This window comes from Cannabis sativa, chromosome 9, assembly GCF_029168945.1.
Source record: "Cannabis sativa cultivar Pink pepper isolate KNU-18-1 chromosome 9, ASM2916894v1, whole genome shotgun sequence".
In the NCBI taxonomy this organism is placed as follows: Eukaryota; Viridiplantae; Streptophyta; class Magnoliopsida; order Rosales; family Cannabaceae; genus Cannabis; species Cannabis sativa.
In genome coordinates this window covers 16,170,023-16,191,814 of record NC_083609.1, presented here as the reverse complement: position 1 = coordinate 16,191,814, position 21,792 = coordinate 16,170,023, and the positions used below count along the sequence as shown (strand labels likewise).

The window sequence follows — 21,792 nt, the reverse complement described above, 5'->3', positions numbered from 1 at the left end:
TCTGACATAAAAAACTAGGTTTGATTTGGTTGAAGGCATGAAGTGGATGAGTGAGAGTATCATGTCTCTTTTATAGTGTTCCAACTAAGGCTTAGGGTTGAATTATATGGATTAAAAAAGAATAAAATATTGGGCAAAAATCACTTATGGCCGTACATAATAGTGGACCCATTTCTAGTTAGATTTTTGCCACTTTATTTCAACCACTTATTCTTCTTTTCAATAATACCATATTTTCCAAATCAAACCTATAATTGCCAAAACTATTTCTTTAATAATTATAATTAATTACTAAATAAAATCGTCATTTATCTAATTTATTAATTAGACCACGCAAAGTCTCTTAACTAACAAATTAACCCTAAAACCTCTTATCTTCACAATTAAGCCCTTGCTTAGTGAATATTCATAAATAAGACATAGTCTAATCTTAGAATTATAATTGATTAATTAAAATCAATTGTCTGAGTCTGCAAGCAGTATTATCTCAACTAGTGAGGGGACCATGGGCCTATGTAACTGAGCTTTCAATAAGTAGATTTAGAATTCACCAAGTAAATTCTCAACTTATTAATTCCGCCTTGCTCCACTAGAGATTTGAAATTGAATACACTCTTAGTTATATAGATTCCATATCTACGTTTAGCGCTCCCACTCAATTGAACTACCATGTTCCCAAGATGTAAGTATCCACCAGAACAAAAAGTTAGCTTCCACGAACAAGTCAAAGAACATAAATAATACAACTAAGTTGAACCTAACCATATTAGGATTAAGATCCATAGATCTAAGATCAACAATTGATATTGACTTTGAAAGATATAACAGTAAGTTTATGATATCTTATATACGATCAATATTTGTCCCTTCCAATGTATACTCCATACATTCGATACTGGTAAACTTTGCCAATGCCCTGGAAAGGACATAACACTTATCTAAGGTTTAAGAATACCTTATCGCTGATTATTATGCCTGTCTAAATCTAGTGAACTGACAAATCATGAGAATTAAACTTTTGAACTTATAATCATGATTATATTCTACTGTGCTGACGACACTATAATCATGAACAAATATATACATATTTATATATGTTCTGGACTTAATAGAATTTATACACTAAATATAATCATGAAATAAATCATGTGAACCATGCAACATAAAATGCGATATGTGATCTTTATTAATTATTAAATCTGATTATATTGAAATGGGTTTTATTTAGGGCACAAAACCCAACATCAACTTCATCTAGAGCCTATGAGTGTGGAGACGGAACTCGAAGTCTCTTTTGAGGCTGTTATTATGGACAAAGGTACTCGTGGATCCAACACATCTGGTAATTTGTGCTTCGTGTTTGGAGTTCATTGATCAAGTTGACCAGGGGGTTTGGCCCACAATTCTTGGAATTAGATCATGATAGATGCCCCATGAATGATTTTTATGATAGGATGGATGAGATAGTTGAGAGCCCAACTAATTTTCTTCTTCCTGACCGGTGTGTTAGAGTTGATCCATTCATAATGATGGAGCATCTAGGCTTTTTCCAATATGGTAGCTTCTTTGGCATGGAAGATATCTCATTATTTACTTGTGAGGATCCAAAGCATAAATGTGTTAATAGTTAGAACTAAACTTGAGCTTTTGTCACCCACTATACTTTTTATTACTTATTGCCTCCATATTACTAACATTTTTATTTCTTTTGTGAAAAACCCCTAGCCTATCTAAATGGGTCTTCTTAACAACTTTTTGGGGAACATCAACAGAAGAACCAAAGAGGCCAAGGAGACTATCAAATCATTAAAGGAGAAAAGCAAGTCTGGACATCTTCTCAGACAGGAATTAAGGAATTAGCACCTACGGCTGTGGTGCAAGAGGCTGTTATCCTTGGCCTCTTTGGGAATGAGAAAATGAATAAGGGGTTGAAACCTAGGAGAAGTTCCCGTACTGGGAAGGAAGTCTCAAATATATGTCATCGGACACAAACCTTAGTTTTGGTGTATTCCTTTAGAACCAGTCTAGAAAGGTATCTCTTTCTTCTCTACCTCCATCCAACTTACTTTTGACTATTTGTCCATTAGAGATGCTACAAGAAGCATGTGTCCAACTTGAAGCATCAAATCAATTCTCCTTAAGGAAATTTGAGGTTGAGATAGATGATTTTTGTCAACGGGCCACTGTGATTGCCACCAAACACAAAGTTGAACTAGCTAATTTGGTTTTGGGATCTAAAGAATCCAAACCAGTCACTAACCATCTAGTGGCTTCAGAAAGGCTCCAAACCAATGTTGGCAGTGATCTGGCTCCGCTTGTAGCAGACATTCTAGAGTAAACCAGCAACACTTACTATCGACTTGGAGGAGAGAAGTGGGCTATTACGGCTAGTAGGCTCAATAGTAAGTTGATTTGAAGATCGTTTTTTATTTGCAGTAGTTTTTGTTCTTTTTGAGGTCTCCTTGTAGATCCGGAGGCCTCATTTGTTGAAGTCGCTCGCTTCTTGGACTTCTTAGTTGAGAGAGTAGGACTAAAGAGCATGTCTTCAAATTCGAGATCCATATATGCAAGAAAAGAAATAAGTCAACACTTATCCAAAATAAACAATAAAAAGGTGGGGAATATACTCCTACTTAGAGAAATTTACCATAGTTATCAGACGAGGATGAAGAAGGACTATAATAACTACTAAACTCCCTAGAACCAGCAATCAAAGGAATTTACCATAGTCTAGATGGCTCGCCCTATCAAAATTTGTACCATACTGCTCAGCAATTCTGAAGTAAGAACTATTGCAACTTAATTGGACATGAAATTTGGGGTACCAACTATCAAATCTATGAGTTATGCGATCTATACAAAAACTATCCTAGGTATAAAAATTATACTGGCTATCCTCAAATTTAATTAGCAAAGTACGGTCAGCCCTAAGCACGTTAGGAGACATCCACAGTTATTACCACGGGTTGCTTCTTCTTTAGCTTCCTGAGGGGATGTTTTCTTTAGGAAGTGCATGCGAGCCACACAGCTCTTGTCTTCCTCGTTAGCAAGGTTAGGAACCTGTTGTCACTTAGAATATTTGGGGACTTTGAAGTCAAAAGTGGATTGTTTGGTGCTGAGAAGATTAGAGGTCTTTAGATTGATCTCATTCAATAGAAAGTCAGCTGAATGCAACCTAAACAGAAGACCTAGGACAATCTTGTGTTGTTTCTCCATCTTGGGAGTTAGAATAGGCCTCTTCGAGACTACTGTCAATAAAATAAGCACAATAAGTAAATGCCTTCAATTTATAAATTGAAAAATCAAAACCAAGTTTTTGAGAAAGGGTAATACTTACATATTAAGCGAAATGCAGTTGTGTTGATGGGGGAGAGATCAGATGTGCAGAAGAAATCATCCTTGAACTTAGTTGTGTTAGGTAGCCTCACAATAATCCTTCGATCATTCCTGTGGGTCCCGAGATAATAAAAACTACCTGATCCTCGCTTCCTTGCAGGACAGGTTTTCACAGAGTAAATGTACAAAATTTCAAGTGGAGTTGGACACTCCCACTCCATAATTTGATATAAGACCTTTAAACATGCCAAAATCCTATAAGAACTCAGAATTAACTGAAAAGGGGCAATTACGAGATAATTATAGATCTCCTTGGAATAATATCTCAGAGGGAGTACTGCCCCAGCTCTGATGTGCTGAAGGCTCCAAGCGCCTATTCTAGATGAGCCACTGGTACTACAACCCTCTCTCAGATTATTTTATCAGGGGAAAAACAACTAAATTCTCCTGGAGCAACAAATTTAACACGATATCCTTTCTCGTATTTGATGTCACATGATCTTAATGCATCACCAACATATGCTGCTATGGACCTAACCTTTGATTCAATAAGTTCGGCCTCGAATGTAACTGTGGGATCTTAAGAAGTCTTGGATTTTTGGACTTGTGAAGTCATAATTTCGAGGTTTAGGTCACCTGGTGAAAAACAATAGTGTCTGGAGGTAAAAACAAGGGTCTCGCTAAAGGAATAGAAGATAAAATTTAGGGTTTAGGCCAAGCTGCATCTCGCAGAAAATGACATTTCTTGCAAAAATTGTCTACAATGACTTAAAATCTCGTCTTGATTTGTTTATATTAGATGATCTCTAATCTTGGCATCGTTCATCTTAAGAATGGTTTGAGGAACATAAGTTTTAGATTCGAAGGAAAAGGTAAAAATTTTAGGACAATTAGTTTCTAAGAATTCTGGGGGTTGTAATTTCTAGCGAAAATTGGGTCATATTTGTGAACAAATGATTGCCCCAGTTTCTGGAAAATCTAAATACAATATAACCTAAGGATTTATGAACTGAATAACCTAGACTTTTCCTTAAAACCCTAAAATTATTCAAACTGCCAAAACAAAATTACCTAAAAATAACCAAACAACACAGATAAAAGGATATCAATCAAGAAAGCAAGAATATGAGTTCAGGAAAAGAAACAATTAAAAAAAATGAGGGCGTATTACTTACTATTTTGGTTGGAATCCCTTGGTAGAGAAAAGCTTGATGATTGAGATTCTGAAAATTGTGAGATTGGGTTCTGAAGATCTCTGGGATGATGGTTGAAATCGATTAAGATACGCAAGAAATATGTAAAGTACAATGAGGGCATGCAAATTTTAAGGAAGAAACAACCGGGATTCAGAGAAAAGATTTGAAGGTTTAAAATACAAAAATGGTGAAATAGATTGTAATTCCCAGTTTTTATACCCAATTATTGATAAATAAAGAGAAATCTGATCTAACAGATTGGAATATTGGAAAAGATTACAGTCAGAGCATTTAATGCTAATGATGTGCCTCAAAGTTCTGAACTGCCAAAACCCAAAGCATGCAATTTTTCAAAAGTTGGTTAAGATGAAAATACCCTTGTAATCATTTAAAATATTCTTTTTAATTAAAAAGTAGTTTTTAAGGGGCAATTGTTATACCCGAAATTCGGCCGTTCTCCAGAAGCTGACATGTGTCTAACAGAGGGAATATGAATCAACTTTAAGGATATACCAATATTATATCCTTAGTTGCATATTAAATAACTCATTATTAATACATAGAGGTTTGATAGATAAATATTCAAAACTATCAAACCTCGTTCACTTTATAGTCAACAGTGAGACAAGGATAATAACTATTGAGCTGGGATTAATGAGACATATACATTCCTCAGAATATACACACACATAAAGGGGGATATTCATCCACTCGAGTAGAATGAATGCAACAACATAATTGCCTTGCATTACACATAGCGAGAAGACCGCCTCACATTATTAATGCCAATAAAAGAATATGACGAGATGATCTACTTCCTAAGACTTAACATTTTTTTCTTATTAAGATGAACAAGGAGGATAACTCGAATCAAGCGAGATACGGCCTTCCAACTCAGCAATAACCATCTAAAGGATAAGAGTAAGAAGCAGTTGAGTAATTATTAAATATTAGTCCACATATGATTAAATGAAACGTGGAGATTATCCACGTTTTATGAACCGTTATATTTTGAATCAACCCCAAAAGGAATAACTGCCAACCTATATTCCTATAAATCGGGGCAGATTCTAGAGAAAAATGGGACGACAAAATTGAGAGAGAAAAGACTATTATTCAAATTCTGATATTGTAGTCTGTACTCAATAAATATCCCTAATAATAGGGACTTGTAGAGTATGTAGATTTTAACTACAAACTACGTAAAACATTTCTGGTGTTATCTGATCATTTATTATTTATATATATTTCTAAAGATAATTTATTACATAAAGGTTATTTTATTTTAGTTAACGAAAATCTGCGTTAACTGGTACATAAAATCACAATATATAGAACAAGTAGAACAACACATAACTCATATAACAATATCAAAAGAAAGCATAATAGGTTAAGTACACAATCCAAAAGTTTTTCACACATACTAAATAATATCAAAGAGTTTAGTATAAGTTCATCATCGAATTCCTATAGGTCTTAAGTTAACGTTGATATAGTCATCCAACAATAATAAATAAAGCCTTAAATCTACCCATGAAAACTAAATTAAAATTAAAACAAAAACAAAAAATTAAAAACATTAAAATTGCCTTCCCATCACCCAACTTAAAATAAATAGTGTCCTCACTGTGGAATAAAATTAAAGGAGAGAAAACAAATCAGAGCACCTAGGACTACGGGGCCATAGCTGTATCACCACCATCAGTAGCAGGTGGATCGTCAGCCGTACCCCCAGGTGGTTGGTATGGTCGTTGGAGCTCATCAAGAAACTAAGGATAATCAGTGTATGACAAATGGCTAGCAAAAGTTGCATAAAACTTAGCGTTTTTTTTCAGTTCAGTCACCAGGCAACATTTCACTTACCGTGGCTACATGTCGCTAATTTTTTTTTCACATATTTCACGATTTCTCGACTAAATAAAATACAAAATAAGAAAAAAAATATATCAAAAAAATTCGTTTAAAAAATAAAAGCTAAAAACTAAAGAAACAAAAGAAAAGAAAAAAAAATATATGGGTTGCCTCCCATAAAGTGCTTTGTTATTGTCTTTAGCTAGACGTTGTTGTTGCTTTAAGTTTCTTCACTAAGGAGATGTTCAGTCAACACTCCACTATCATCGGTGCATCCCTTCAGTTTACGCTTGTGAACCTTTAGAATCCCACCTTTATCATTTTTAAGTATTACAAGGCCACAAGGAAGTAACTCTTTAGCTTTAATAGGATTTTTCCACCTCAAAATAACGTTAATTGTCAAGGATATAAATTTTGAATGAATCACCAACACTTCTTGCGCTATTAAAAGCTCCTCCTTTGGTTTCTTTTTATCTGGAGGTTTCTTTATCTTTTCTTTATGATAAGTCTCTCGATTGACTTTATTAGAATTACAAGACTCAACCATATTGCATGTATTCTCAGTATTTGCTTGATTATAAGAATTATAAATGTTGAACTTGATTTCTTCATCATTAGCACTCACGGTTAGATGACCTCTTCGATCATCTATGTGCACCACCAGTTGTTAAGAAAGGACGTCAAGAATCAATGGCAATTCCTTGTCCTCTTCCATGTCTAGTACCACAAAATCAGTTGGAAATACTAACTCACCCACTTTAATTAGCACATCTTCTATTATTCCCCTTGGATAAGTGAATGAGTGATCCTCCAATTGTAACGAAATTGTTGTGGGCTTCACTTCACCATTACCCAACTTTTTAAATACCGAAAGCGGTATTAAATTTATACTAGCCCCAAGATCACATAAAGAATTTTCAAATCTCAAAGCACCAATCTCATAAGGAATTGAAAAACTACCTAGATCTTTAAGCTTTTGAGGTAGCTTCTTCTTAATTATGGCACTACATTCCTCAGTTAGCTCACGAATAATCCCTAAATTTCTTCTTCTTTGTCAACACCTCCTTCATAAACTTAACATAATTGGGCATCTGCTCTAATTCATCAACGAAAGGAATGTTGATGTTGATTTTTTTTGAAAATTTCCAAGAACTCAGCGAAGTCCTCATCAAGTTTTTTCTTCATAAATCTTTGAGGACAAGGAATTGGCAGTTTATACATTGGAAGATCTTCTTTCTTCATACACTTGTCAGTAGGCTTCTCTTCACGGGTCTCTTGTTTGGCTTCTACTATGTCTTCAACCTCTACACCAATTGACTTATCTTCTACACCCCCATCAAGTACTTTACCACTCCTCAGTGAGATGGCATTACATTGTCTTTCGGATTGACAACTGTATCACTAGGGAAACTATAGTTTTTCTGCAAAGAACTCACAACATTGGCCAGTTGTCCCACTTCCACCTATATGCTCTTCATGGAAACAGTAATATTAAACAAGTGAGTCTCCATGTTATCCAACCTTGTTTCATTCTTGTTAAATCTCTTGTTGGTGTCTATCATGAAAGTACCCAGAATGTCTTCTAATGACTTCTTCTCTTCTTGTTGTTGTTCATTAAACCCAGAAGGTGGTTGCAAGACATTTTTAGTGTTACCATAAAAAGATTCTCATGGTTTCTCAACCCCGAATTGTAGTAGTTAGTCATTGGATTTCCTCGGTAGTTGTTATTGTAAAGTCTATTGGCCATACACTGTGCTTGTTCGATACTCATATCAGGCACTTGTGATGTGGATGTAGCAGCAACATTTTCTACAGTTGATGTATTCTTCTAAGCAACTAAGGCAGCCACTTGATTACATAAAGTAAAAATTTGAGATGCTATATTTGTCATAGGATCTACTTCATGTAACCCAGCTACCTTTCTTGGAGTATTTCTTTCATTGGGCCGATTATAGCTATTAGTGGCCATCTCCTCCAGTAAATTAATGGCTTCAGTTGCAGGTTTAGACAATAATGCTCCTCCAGCAGCAGCATCAATAATAGACCTAGGTTGACCATTCAACCCATTGTAGAAAATTGAAACTTGAATCCAGCTCTCATAGCCATGTTGTGGACAGGGACGTAATAAATCTTTGAATCGCTCCCATGCTTCATAAAGTTGCTTTGGATCAAACTGTCTGAATTGCCCAATCTCACTCCTTAACTGTGCAGACTTTGATGGAGGAAAGAATTTCACCATGAACTTTCTAGCCATTTCATCCCATGTAGTTATAGAACCTAGTTTCAGAGATTGTAACCAACTTCTTGCTTTATCCCTTAAAGAGAAAGGAAAGAGTCGTAGTCTTATGACGTCATTAGTAACACCATTCATCTTCACAGTAGCAAATACCTCTAGAAATATGGCTAGATGGATATTGGGATCTTTAGTAGCCAACCCACCAAACTGATTTTGTTGCACCATATTGATTAAAGCAGCTTTCAATTCAAAATTATTAGCAGCAATGACTTGATTAGAAACCAGTAAAATTTTGATTCACCGCAGGTAAGCAATAATCACGAACAACTCGTGGTTGTGCATCAGCTGCAGCAGGTGTTGGTTGGTTGTTATTAGGGCCATTGTTGTTATTGGCTGTCGTGGTAAAATCTAAATTTTTCTTTGCTTTCAACTGCTTTAGAGTTCTTTCAATCTCACGATTTAGTGGTGTGAGTGGTGTGGCACTTCGATTTGTTCGCATAAACTGAACCACAATGCAACAAACAAAATAAAATCTAATTTAAAGCAAAAAATTTTAGTAATAATATTAGCAATAATTTAAGAATTTTCAATCCCTAACAATGGCGCCAAAAACTTGATACATATTTTTTGCTGCAATAGTACAACGTTGTTATAGTAAAGTTTTAATAATAAAGGTTGTCAAACCCACAGGAATTGATTCTTAAATTTTACTAATTATTATACTTTTTAATTTTATACTTTAATTAGATAACACCAAGCAAATATAACTAAGAATCAAATAATAAGATAAATAGAAAAATAAATAGACAAACAATGATTTTTAATCAAAAAGAAAAAATTTAGAGCATTGATTTACTTATTTCAAACTATGAATCTCAATTTATCGATTATCCCAATTTATCCTATAATTTATAGTTTCAACAATCATAATATAATATATTAACCTCTCTGGAGAAATGATAAATTTAACTTAAATTAACTAATAAGATATCGATATTCAATGTTAATCAATTAAACACTCATAAAGCAATATGATTCTTTTTAAATGAAACTCATAGAATTAATAGAATCTCTCAATCTCAAACTTTTCCTAGGTCATTCTATTCTAAGTTAAATTTTAGATTACGTCTCTCAAGTGTAAAACCTAAAATCTCTATACTAAATAATGGTGATCGAGCATTAAGAAGATGATAATTAGCATAGAATTGCATAAAGAAATAGCAAGAACAAATATGGGAATAATCTAAAAACTTAAATTTATAATCTAAAATAGTTCTATCAACACTATAGAATGAGTGTTTATTTCATAATCACAAACATAATAACTACAGTAATCATGTTCATACTTAAATAACTAAACAAAATAATAAAGAAGAAATAGGTAGAAGAAAATAACTCTAATGATGAAAGTTGATGACGATCGCTTTGAATCTCTTCTCTCTTACTCTTCATTGTGTTTTTTAATCTCAAAGTTGCTTGTCTCTATCTCTCCAGTCGTCCCTAAATTCAATTTACCCCTTCTTTAAATAGGCCAAAAAAAGATAGATGAATCCCATTAGAATTAGGATTTTTTTTATAAAAAAGATAAGTGCTGCTCTATAGCACAGAAGATCGCGCGCTATAGCGCCATGCGGTACTCTTTGAGGCTTCATTTTAGCGCAAAAAAATATTTTTTTTCAAAATCGGTGCTATAGCGCAGAAATTTGGGCGCTATAGCACCATAGGCTATTTTTTGTCTCTATTTTTCTGCTCCGACCTTGCTCTATAAATCATGCATAACTTTTGCAGATGATTTAACATGTTTTGGAAATCTGGGAACGAGCTCTTTCCTTTTGGGTTTCATAAGCTCTTCAAGAAAATGAAGAAATCATTGTAAAAAATAGGCTCAAAGATCTTAGTGCATCACAAAATGTCTTTTCAGCACAAACCTACACACTTGGAGAAAACACATCAAATCTATACAAAAATAAATACTAATCTATCTAAAAAATAACTAAGAGTGAGTGTAAAATGTGCACTCATCACCAGGTATATCAAAAAAGACTTTTTTAACTTTATCTAAAGTATAGTCTGAACGTCTGCTTGTTGCTTGGTGACAAGAGGTCTTTGGAGCATTATATCAATATTCACATGCATTCTGTTTTCTAGTCTACTACCAAGTAAACTTTGATAATAGTTTAGAAAAGTAGAAGCAACTTGATCTCCAAATACTCTTTCTCCATCTGCATTGAGGATTGAATAAATTCTGTTATGGACTCTTCTTTGACAAAAGTTGTATGAAATAATGAGGTATTTGAGAAATAATGAGGTATTTGAATCTCCCTTTTTTACCCAATTAAGGTTGGCTTTCTGCTGTAAAAAAGAGCAATAGGCCTTATGTATATCAACATACTTCTCCCTGTGTTCTTTTTCCAGTAGCTATAAAGAAACAATAAAAGGGTCATCTCGCAGTAGGTTTTGGCTTTCAGTGAGGGCTTGCTTTGCTTCCTCCTTTGAAGCATGAATATTAGAGAAACCTTTTGATTAATCTCTTTTGAGATCCTTTTGAGACCTTTAAGCTTAGAAACAACTTGATGCATAAGCGGTCCTTTAAATTCTGCTTCCAATATTTAGAAACCAAATCAGAATATTCAGGATGCATGTTACACATCCTAAAATATTTAAATGGTTTTTTCCCACTAGGTAGTTGAGGATAGACCGTTAGCAAACCAGGAAGTGATCAAAAGTTCTTTCATTCAAGAACAAGACTTCAGCATCTAGAAACACATCAAACCAGGCTTGAATGTAAGTATTCTGTCAATTTTTGAGTATATTCTGTCTTCTCCTTGTTGTTTATTAGACCATGTGAAGAAATTTTCACCATATTTTATTTCCTCCAATTGACAGGCTCCTAAACGATTGGGAAAATCTGTTGAGGAATTAAACTTTACTCTAACACCTATTCGTTCTTCCTTTGAAAGGATATCATTCAAATCCCTAAACACAATCCAAGGATCCTTTCCATTCAGCATACACAAATCCTTCTAGAGAAGCTTTCTTTCTTCTTCATTGTTAAAACCATATACAAAAGTCACATAAAATTGCTTCCTGTTATCGCTTGTTACTACTTTCATATGAATCATTTGGCTGGAATAATACAAAATATCAGCCACGAACATCAATGGATTCCAAGCAATCATAATACGACCACCTTTATGCCATGCTATGTTACTAGTAAAACACCAAACAAAAAATATCTTAACAAATAAGGCACCAATATTATGGGCCTTAACTCTAGTCTCAAGGAGACCAACCAAACCAATCTTTTGTTTTGCAATCATAAGCTCGACTGCATTTCGCTTCTCATATTGGTATATTCCTCGGACGTTCCAAGATAAAATATTATCCATTAGGAAGAGGGGACACTCCCTCCCCTCTTATTTTTTCCCCTACTGCAGAAATCAGTGTGCTACTTCCTTCAATTATCTATGTCAAGGCTTGAAAGGTATTGTCAGTTATCATTCTATCTTGAGAAATAGTCATTGTTGTTTTGTACCCCTTGGTAACTTGTTGGAAGCCAACTTCATCAATTTTCTTCTTATTCTTGTCAAGGTCGACCTCTGTTTTCCTTTTATCAGTCTTCACGAACCATTTATACTTTTTACCATCTTTCTTCCTGCAATCATTGGTCTCATGACCCATACCCTTACAATGACCACACAAGAATGATTTCCATTCATATTTGACAGGTATGGAAACAAAGTTGATAACTCTATGGTATAGAGTTATTTTTTATGCTTTTAAACTAAAAGTATGGTGAGAAGAGTAGTGAAAATGTGTTTGTTTGCTTAACTTTAGTTAGTTTTAGTTTCATTTTCTATTTAGTAAGCTAACTTTTAAGTCTTGTAAAAATTGGTATTGTTAGGTGTGTTCTTTCATTTAATTGTGCTTGTTTATGTTGAAAAAGGAAGAATTAAATTGATAGGAAAAAGAAAAGGAAGCAAAAAAGAAGTGGAACACAAGCTGAAATTGGGGCAGATTGCTGAAGCAATGCTGAAGCGAATTCAGCATTCTGGCAGTGACATGGAAACACAAGTTTCACTTATCCACATCAGCAAATTCGTCCCAATCACTCAAAATACACCAGCTGGCTGCTCTAGAAGGAAGGGGACTAAACCTAGTGGGCCAAAGTGCAAAAAGAATTGGGCTTCGCATTTTGGGGAGTCATTTTGTACCCTAGGAACCAAACAACTAAGAGAGGAAAGAAAGAAAGTACATATCATCATCCTCCATCACGTAAGGAAGTAGCTGCCATTTTGAGAGAATTAATTGCAGAAGTACAGAGGAGGAAGAACAAAAAGGGGGACCAAAGTGCAAGGGAGAAGGACACAAGTTCTTGTGTTTGAATTTCTTTTACCTTCTCTTTATCTTTTTCTTTCTCTTTTTTCCTTTGTTGTTTCTTGTCTCTAGAGACTTCAAACTTGTTGAACTGTAAAAACATACGGGCATCAGCCATGGAAAATAATTTTTTAGCTTTGATTTCACTTTCTTACTTGAATATGAGCTAGACTATTGAGTCTTAAATGGCTATTAACTTCTAAGTTGGGTATGATTAATTCTTACGCTTACTTTAGCATGTTTTTTCCTTTTTTCATTCAAGTGAGTTTCATTGTATTTGATTGTTGTTTCTTGGCCATGAATAACAATTTGCTAAGCTAGATCTTGTTCCGGAAGGGCTAGATCTAGTAGTTCAACTTGAATGGAGCAAGCGAAAACCTAGATTTAGGTTTTTTCTTCGTAAGTGGAATAGGAATATTTTATTTACCTTGCATAACTTATAAAATTAATGTTTTAATAGTGTTCTGCTTGCTGGTTTGATATAGGAATATATTGAGCTAAGTGGTAGAATTAAATTTGTGAGTGTTGGAAAATTCTCACAAGCCTAGAGGAATTTTTGTTATCTCTGTGCAGAATGTTGGAGTAATGCTGAACTGATGTTGTAACACTTGGGAAAAAACCTGATTAGAAGGAATTAGCTATTCAAGCTATTTTTACCATATTACATTTTTTTTATCTTGTAAGCAATTTTTCTTACAGCAGTAGTTTTAGTTTTAGCAAGTTTAATTCATGTCAATTTTAATTTTGAATCATTACTCAACCATTTGCATGTTATTTCCTCTTACTTTAAATTGTAATTAGTTGGTTTTACAACATATTTTTGTTTGCAATCCCTGCGAAGACGATCTTACTTATCATTGTATTACTTGTTTGACTGCGTATACTTGCGTACATAATTTTTACAACAAGTTTTTGGCGTCATTGCCGGGGATTGAAACTAAAAATTGTGTATTATCAACTATTTTGCAATTTATTTTTTGGTTTGAGATTTTAATTCCATTTTGGTGCGCTGATTTTTTATTTTTTAGGTGTAATCTAGTGCATGCACGAGCAAGAAGAAGACCTTGAACTTGCTCCTATTGACCTCAAAATTGAACACGCTTTCAGACAAAGGAGAAAGGAACAAAAGGTTAAAAAACGATGTAATATGGTCGATGGGTTTGAAGTTGGCGGTGCTCATAATGAAGCCAATCCTATTACTTTGGTCGATGATAGAGCTCGAGCAATAAGAGAGTATGCAGCCCCTATGTTCAATGAGCTTAATCCAGGTATTGTGAGACCCGAAATACAAGCACCTCACTTTAAGCTCAAGCCCTTCATGTTTCAAATGCTCCAAACGGTTGGTCAATTTGGTGGGTCACCAACGGAAGATCATCAACTCCATATTCGCTCATCTTTGGAGGTTAGCGACTCTTTCAAGCTACAAGGAGTAAGTGAAGAGGCTTTAAGATTGAAGTTGTTCCCATTTTCCTTGAGGGATTGGGCTAGAGCATGGCTTATTACTCTTCCTCCCGATTCGGTGACTAATTGGAATGATTTGGCTGAAAAATTCTTAAGAAAGTATTTTCCTCCAACAAGAAACGCAAAGTTTCAAAGTGAGATCATGTCCTTTCAAAAAATGGAAGATGAGACTACTAGTGATGCATGGGAACGATTCATGGAATTGTTGAGGAAGTGACCACACCATGGTATTCCTCATTGTATCCAACTTGAGACATTTTACAATGGTCTCAATGCGGCTTCTAGGATGGTGTTAGACGCTTCTGCTAATGGAGCCATTCTTTCCAAGTCTTACAATGAAACTTTTGAGATTTTGGAAAGGATAGCTAGCAACAACTATCAATGGTCAACTAATAGAGCTCCTACAAGCCAAAAAGTAGCGGGTGTTCTTGAAGTAGATGTTTTGACCGCTCTAACTGATTAAATGGCCTCAATGACCAAAATTTTGAAGAACATGAACATGGGAGGAAGTGTACAACCAGTTGCTGCCAGTCAAAGGGCAGAAATTTCTTGTGTGTATTGTGGTGATGGGCATACTTTTGAAAATTGCTCTTCCAATCCAGCTTCGGTTTGATATGTGGGTAATCAAAACTTCAACCGCAACAACAATCCATACTCAAACTCCTACAATCCGGCATGGAAGCATCATCCAAACTTTTCATGGGGAGGTCAAGGGGCAAGTTCAAGTGGAGCACAAGCACAAGGAAAACAATCATTTCCACTGGGATTTTCTCAACAACCAAGACATCAACAACCACACCAACCTCAAAGCTCTCAAACTAGTTCTTTGGAGAGCTTAATGAGAGACTATATGGCCAAGAATTACACTGTAATTCAAAGTCAGGCAGCATATGTTAAGAATCTCGAAATTCAATTGGGGCAATTGGTCAATGATTTGAAGAATAGACCACAAGGCACTTTGCCTAGTGACAATGAAAACCCAAGAAGAGATAGCAAAGAGCATTGCAAAGCAGTAACTTTGAAAAGTGGAAAAATTCTGGAATCAAATGTGGCTGCAATAGGCAGTAAGGAGCCCTCTTCAATCCAAAAAGAGGGGGAAATGAAGAAAAACCTACAATTTTAGTTGCTGAAATTCCCCCAGTGGTTACAGCATCCAGTCAACATTCTGCTGCAGAAGAGTCTTTACAAAAGCCACCTCCACCATTTCCTCAACGGTTCTAGAAGCAACAAGACGATGGTCAATTCTCGAGATTTCTTGATGTTTTAAAGCAGCTCCACATCAATATACCATTAGTGGAAGCTTTAGAGCAAATGCCAACCTATGTGAAGTTTTTGAAGGATATTTTGACAAAGAAAAAGAGGCTTGGCGAGTTTGAAACTGTCACTTTGACGGAGGGATGTAGTGCTATGTTGAAAAGTAAAATTCCACCCAAATTGAAAGATCCGGGAAGCTTTACAATTCTAATTTCTATGGGGGGTCGAGATGCTGGAAGAGCTCTTTGTGACTTGGGAGCTAGTATTAATCTCATGCCCATGTCTATTTTTCAAGAAGTTGGGAATTGGAGAAGCAAGACCAACCACCGTCACTTTGCAATTAGCGGATCGTTCCATGGCTCATCCGTAAGGGAAAATTGAAGATGTGTTGGTGCAAGTGGATAAGTTCATTTTTCCGGCTGATTTCATTATTCTTGACTATGAGGAAGATAGGAAAATTCCAATTATTTTAGGGAGGCCATTTCTTGGTACGGGAAGGACTTTTATAGATGCTGAAAAAGGAGAGCTTACCATGAGAGATCAAGATGAGCAAGCCACATTCAAGGTCTTTCATCCTATGCGTGCTCCGAATGCAATAGGAGAATGCTTAGCAATTAGAGATATGGATCCTCACATGGTTGAGGAGTCCTAATTCAAAAATAGTAAGAATGTGAGAAAGAAGATTCCCCTTAAAGAAATTGCTTAGGGTCACGAGCCACGAGAAAGCAATGTCAAAATATCATTTGACCCTAACAAACCAACCAAAAAGAAGAGAAAGAAAAAGAAACATAGTAGAAAAATTTGGTCTCAAATGTTTGAAGTTGGGCAACAAGTGATTTTTGCCAACTATTTATCGAAGGCTACTCATGGACGACTAGATTCAAGGTGTGATGGATCTTTCTTGGTGGTGAGAGTATACCCCGATGGGGTTGTGGAACTACGTGATGTACTTTCAAGAAGAAAATTCTTGGTGAAAGGCCAAGGAGTGAAGTTTGGGGGTGGTGAGATCAACCGAGCAAAGAGCTCCATCACTTCAAAAGAAGCTTGAAGAAGGACTTCAGGTTTCCATGACTTTAGTGAATCACATTTGGGAAACCCCGAGAGCGGAGGAACAAGACTATATCTAGTTATATATATATGTTATGTAATAAGTTTAGGGTGTGCCACCACTTGTTAAGAAAAAAAAATAAGAAAAAAAGAGAATAAAAATATATATATACATATTATTATATACATACTTATATAATTACATATATATAACTTTCAACTTCCTACCTTTAATAATAGTTTTGCTGTGGTGTGGTATTTTTTATTGCAGGTGCTAGACATGGAATGACAGAAAATAGGTTGCAGTAGTATGGTGAGAAGCAGATTTGTGTGCTGAAGCAGTAAGTCTCAGTTGTTACAGCATTGCTTCAGCATTTTGAAGCACGGACTCTAGTTGGGAAGAGTCTGAATCTTGAGGGAGTTTTCTTTTTCCTTAGTTTAATTGTTATTGCTGGTTGTGTTTAATTGTTTAATTAGTTTACTTTTATTGTTGTCTTTAGTTGTGTGAGTAATAAACATTATGTAGAGTAGATGTGTATTAATCATGTTATTTTGTTAGGTTTGTTATGTTCTGTTTTGGCTTGCAATTGAGAAAAATAGTGCTTGTAATTTCAGCTTGGTTTAGGGTAGCGCTTGTGTTACGAAAATTCTGTTTATTATGCAAGTGTACGTATCAAGTAGTATCTCACACAAGTGAGGTCGAACCACAGGGAATTGGATTAAGTACTACTAAACTATACTTATGATTCTATTTGGTAAAATAATAAGTTTGCAATTTTAAAAGTAAATAACTCAGAAATTAAAGAGAAAATAAACGAAAATTAATCAAGATGAGAGATTAGGGAGGTGAATCCTGTTGATAAGCTACCTATGTTAATACCTAATTGCTATCCTTATCTCAATGTGAAAGACAGATTATAAATTAACCTAACTCTTTTCAGATCTTTTAGGTTCTAAATAATATGTTCTCTAATTAACTTCTTAACTAGATCAACACAAAATCAGCATTAAGCAATAATCTATTAGTCACTGAGGCTATGTAAATACTTTCGTTTTACATCAAAACCTAGACTATCCAAATTTTAGCATTCCCAATTCTCACTTTTTCAGATTTCGAATTAGGATCATAGAACATGTAAAAGGTGATCAAGCTTGCACATGAAATTAAACACAAATAAAGATAGTATTCACACAAAAGATGAAGGAATGGCAATTATTTATTAACTAGGCATAAACTTAAACAACAATCATCATCCTCCCTTATTGGGAAATTTAGTTCATAATAACTCTAAAAACATCCATGATTAATTCAGAAATAAAAACAAACATAAAGAAGAATAAAAAGGGTAAAAGAAAGAAACTAGAAGGTGGTATCGCTCCGGGTCTTCAAGATAGCTTCCTCTCCACTTGCCTCCACTATTAGGTCTGTTTTTGCTTAGTTCTGACCTTCAATGTCGTATTCCTTATATAGGGATGAGTGGTGTGCCTCCAATTGAGTGAAAAATCAAAATTAGGTCAAATCTGCGATTTCCGTACCTAGTCGCGACTAGCATTTAAGCTGGTCGCGACTACAGGCAAAACTCGAAAAACCGAGTTTCTGCCAAACTCACGAAGTCGCGACCAGGGTCGCGACCAGGAAAAAGGGTCGCGACCTGGCTCTCTGGAGGTCGCGACTACTGATGCTTCTGGAACCGAATTTTCCAATTTTTTTCCAAGTTTGTCCCAGTTTTTCGCCATTTGACTGAATTCGAACTTTAACACCCCGGGAACCTGAAATAATGAAAATCAAGCGTAAAACTGCTCCAAAAGACACCAATAGACGAGATAATGCTAACTTTAAAGACCCGAAATATAGGTTAATTTTAACCTAACAAAATCCCCCAAACTAGATTCTTACTCGCCCCCGAGTAAGATAAAAAAAACTAACTACGCTATCAGATAATCACTACGCTGCTGACTCATGCTCTGTTTTCTTCCTTGCATAAACTAGAATTTTGATCCTACTAACTCTAACGATTAATTCGGATGCTCAATTAATAACACTATGTACAACTGCAACAATCTACTCAAATATGAAACATTGTTATAAAAGTTTTACTCTTTCCATTAGTTCCACAGCCCGATAACTCATAATCTTGCATGCTTACCTTTCTCCACTAATGTTGACAGTATTCTTTGGAATCATTAGGTCTTTTCAAGGCTTAGGTAATATGGCTCAGATATTCAGGGATAGGCAAGAGACAATTTTGGCTCAAGATATCATAAGCACACAAACAGAACCCCCAAGCTTTTTACTTTTCTTTTTCTAAAACCCCATACTGTTCCCAAGTTTACCAAGATTGAGAAAAGATATATATTTTTTTTTTATTTTCCAACATCACTGAAATCATATTCTTTACTTCTTTTTTTTCTCAATGCTTTGTTTTTTTTTTTTCAGTGACATTGAATTACACAATTTTTTTCTCTTCTTTCTTCTCAATCTTACACAAATTTTTCTCCCTCTCACTATTTCGTCACACTAAATGTTTCTTTTCCCCCAAACTAATCATATAGCTTATGATATCATGGATAATCATGGTAAGAATAAAAATTAATAGTGTGGTTGCAAAATTTCAAATCAGTGGGTGAAAACACAACAGGTTAAGACTCAAAAGGGTAACTAGGGATACACATTATGGTAGGCTTGAAAGGCTCAAACTATCCAACAAATGCCTAAGTCATATTCCAATTGAACACTATCAAGGATTTCGCCTCAAAAGAATAAACATGCAAGTTCTAAGCTATCCTGTCAATCTTACCACAAACCATAGTAAAACAGTTATAACAATTTTCACGACTTGAGTATTTGCTGAAAAACACATGTTTCTAAGCATCCGAACTAATCCAAAGAGTTAACAAAATTAAGCACACAGTTATTTTACAGTTTCAGATCACATCACACTAATCAGCAGTATACAACTATCGTCAAGCTTATTGCCATTCCTTAACTAAAACAAAAAACTAAAACAGAAAATTAAAATGCAGAAATTAAAGTGCAGAATTTAAAATTTTTACGGCTCTCCCCCCAAACTAAAATATGACATTGTCCCCAATGTGACATTGAAGAAAAAGGAAAGGAAACTTACCTGAGCGCCACATCAACAAGCGGTTGACGCCCGTAATAAGTATCATGCTGGACAACTTGAAAGTTGTTTTTAAAAAGGCCCTCAAGCTTGGCATGTAATGATTTTGAACCAAAAGCCACACCAACAACACAAGACTTTCGATGATGAGCTTGGGGAGAAGCCTTTCGTAGCTCGTACAGGATATAATATGGTGTTGATGAAATATATGGATCCATTGGTGGTTTGTTTGTCAATATCATTGATGCAGTTGAATTAATGATGTCATGTTCTTCCTCATCCTCCAATGTCACAGTTTCAACACTTTCATCTAACAACCCTTCTTCTTGTTGCTCACTCTCTACTTGGCTATCCATACCCTCACTTGTGATTTCATATTCAATGATTTCCTCTTCACAAGGATCTTGATCTTCAACTGTAGGCTCATTATCTTCCTTGTATTCAAATAATGACCCTTCTTCATTATACCAACAACTCTCATAACTTTCATCATTGGAGTTATTACATTCTGAATCATGAGTCATTGAATTATCACATAAAGATCTCACCATATCAGTTAAGCGATTAATCTCTCCTGGAAGTGATTGTAGAAGTGATAGTAGTTGCTCCTCTTTTTCAGTTTGTTGGGATGAATTTGGGCAATAAGGTGGGTATTGGAGACTCCAACCCTGAAGTGATGGATTCCAATGCCAATCGTAATCAAAATCTGCCATATCATTCAACAGATTTATTACATCATAGCCTCTCATTAATAAAGGTGCTCCAGTTGCCTCTGCTCCATAATCAACCCAGCTTCTTGTTTCATCGTTAAGTCCATTATACAAGAGCCATGTAAAACATCCACTTGAGAAAGTGGGATAACATCTCTCTCCAAGCTCTTTAAATCTCCTCCAAGCAGAATAGAATGGTTCATTGTGTTGTTGGACAAAATCCTCAAGATATAGCATCTGGATTTATCTTGCAGTTCAAACTCATAAGTAAAACATTAGTAAAATAAAAAACAAAATATAACTAAATTAGTACTAAAAAGATAAAAAATTGAAACAACAAAATTAATACTAAAACTAAAAAGAAAAACCAAATTAGAACAAAATTTAATTTTTAATAATATTACAAAATTTAATCTAAGAGAAACAGATTAGAAATAAGCAAAAGAATTAACCAAAGTAGAAGTTAGTATAATTTTATGTAATATTAATCTTTAAACAATTCCCCGGTAACGGCGCCAAAAACTTGTTACGAAAATTCTGTTTATTACGCAAGTGTACGTATCAAGTAGTATCTCACGCAAGTGAGGTCGAACCACAGGGAATTGGATTAAGTACTACTAAACTATACTTATGATTCTATTTGGTAAAATAATAAGTTTGCAATTTTAAAAGTAAATAACTCAGAAATTAAAGAGAAAATAAACGAAAATTAATCAAGATGAGAGATTAGGGAGGTGAATCCTGTTGATAAGCTACCTATGTTAATACCTAATTGCTATCCTTATCTCAATGTGAAAGACAGATTATAAATTAACCTAACTATTTTCAGATCTTTTAGGTTCTAAATAATATGTTCTCTAATTAACTTCTTAACTAGATCAACACAAAATCAGCATTAAGCAATAATCTATTAGTCACTGAGGCTATGTAAATACTTTCGTTTTACATCAAAACCTAGACTATCCAAATTTTAGCATTCCCAATTCTCACTTTTCAGATTTCGAATTACGATCATAGAACATGTAAAAGGTGATCAAGCTTGCACATGAAATTAAACACAAATAAAGATAGTATTCACACAAAAGATGAAGGAATGGAAATTATTTATTAACTAGGCATAAACTTAAACAACAATCATCATCCTCCCTTATTGGGAAATTTAGTTCATAATAACTCTAAAAACATCCATGATTAATTCAGAA

At 34.8% G+C, this 21,792-nt stretch overlaps 1 protein-coding gene and 2 non-coding genes across 3 annotated transcripts; 2 read left to right on the top strand and 1 right to left on the bottom strand.

The window, feature by feature from the left end:
• Positions 1-8,482: 8,482 nt before the first annotated feature.
• LOC133031625 (small nucleolar RNA R71) lies at positions 8,483-8,594 on the top strand. Its single transcript, XR_009684727.1, has one exon. It is a non-coding gene; the product is annotated as a small nucleolar RNA R71 (small nucleolar RNA).
• A 5,988-nt stretch (positions 8,595-14,582) lies between these two features.
• Positions 14,583-14,688, bottom strand: LOC115724235 (small nucleolar RNA R71). The gene has a single exon (XR_004013037.2). It is a non-coding gene; the product is annotated as a small nucleolar RNA R71 (small nucleolar RNA).
• A 1,080-nt stretch (positions 14,689-15,768) lies between these two features.
• Positions 15,769-16,363, top strand: LOC133031266 (uncharacterized). The gene is made up of 2 exons (XM_061104730.1): positions 15,769-15,973; positions 16,083-16,363. The coding sequence occupies exons 1-2, from the start codon at positions 15,769-15,771 to the stop codon at positions 16,361-16,363; spliced, it is 486 nt and encodes a 161-aa protein (XP_060960713.1).
• The last annotated feature ends 5,429 nt before the right edge of the window (positions 16,364-21,792 follow it).

Coding starts and splice junctions, on each gene's coding strand:
- LOC133031266 (XM_061104730.1), top strand. CDS start 15,769: ATGCCAACCTATGTGAAGTTTTTGAAGGATATTTTGACAAAGAAAAAG. Junction 15,974..16,082: donor TCTTTGTGACTTGGGAGCTA/GTATTAATCTCA, acceptor CTCATCCGTAAG/GGAAAATTGAAGATGTGTTG.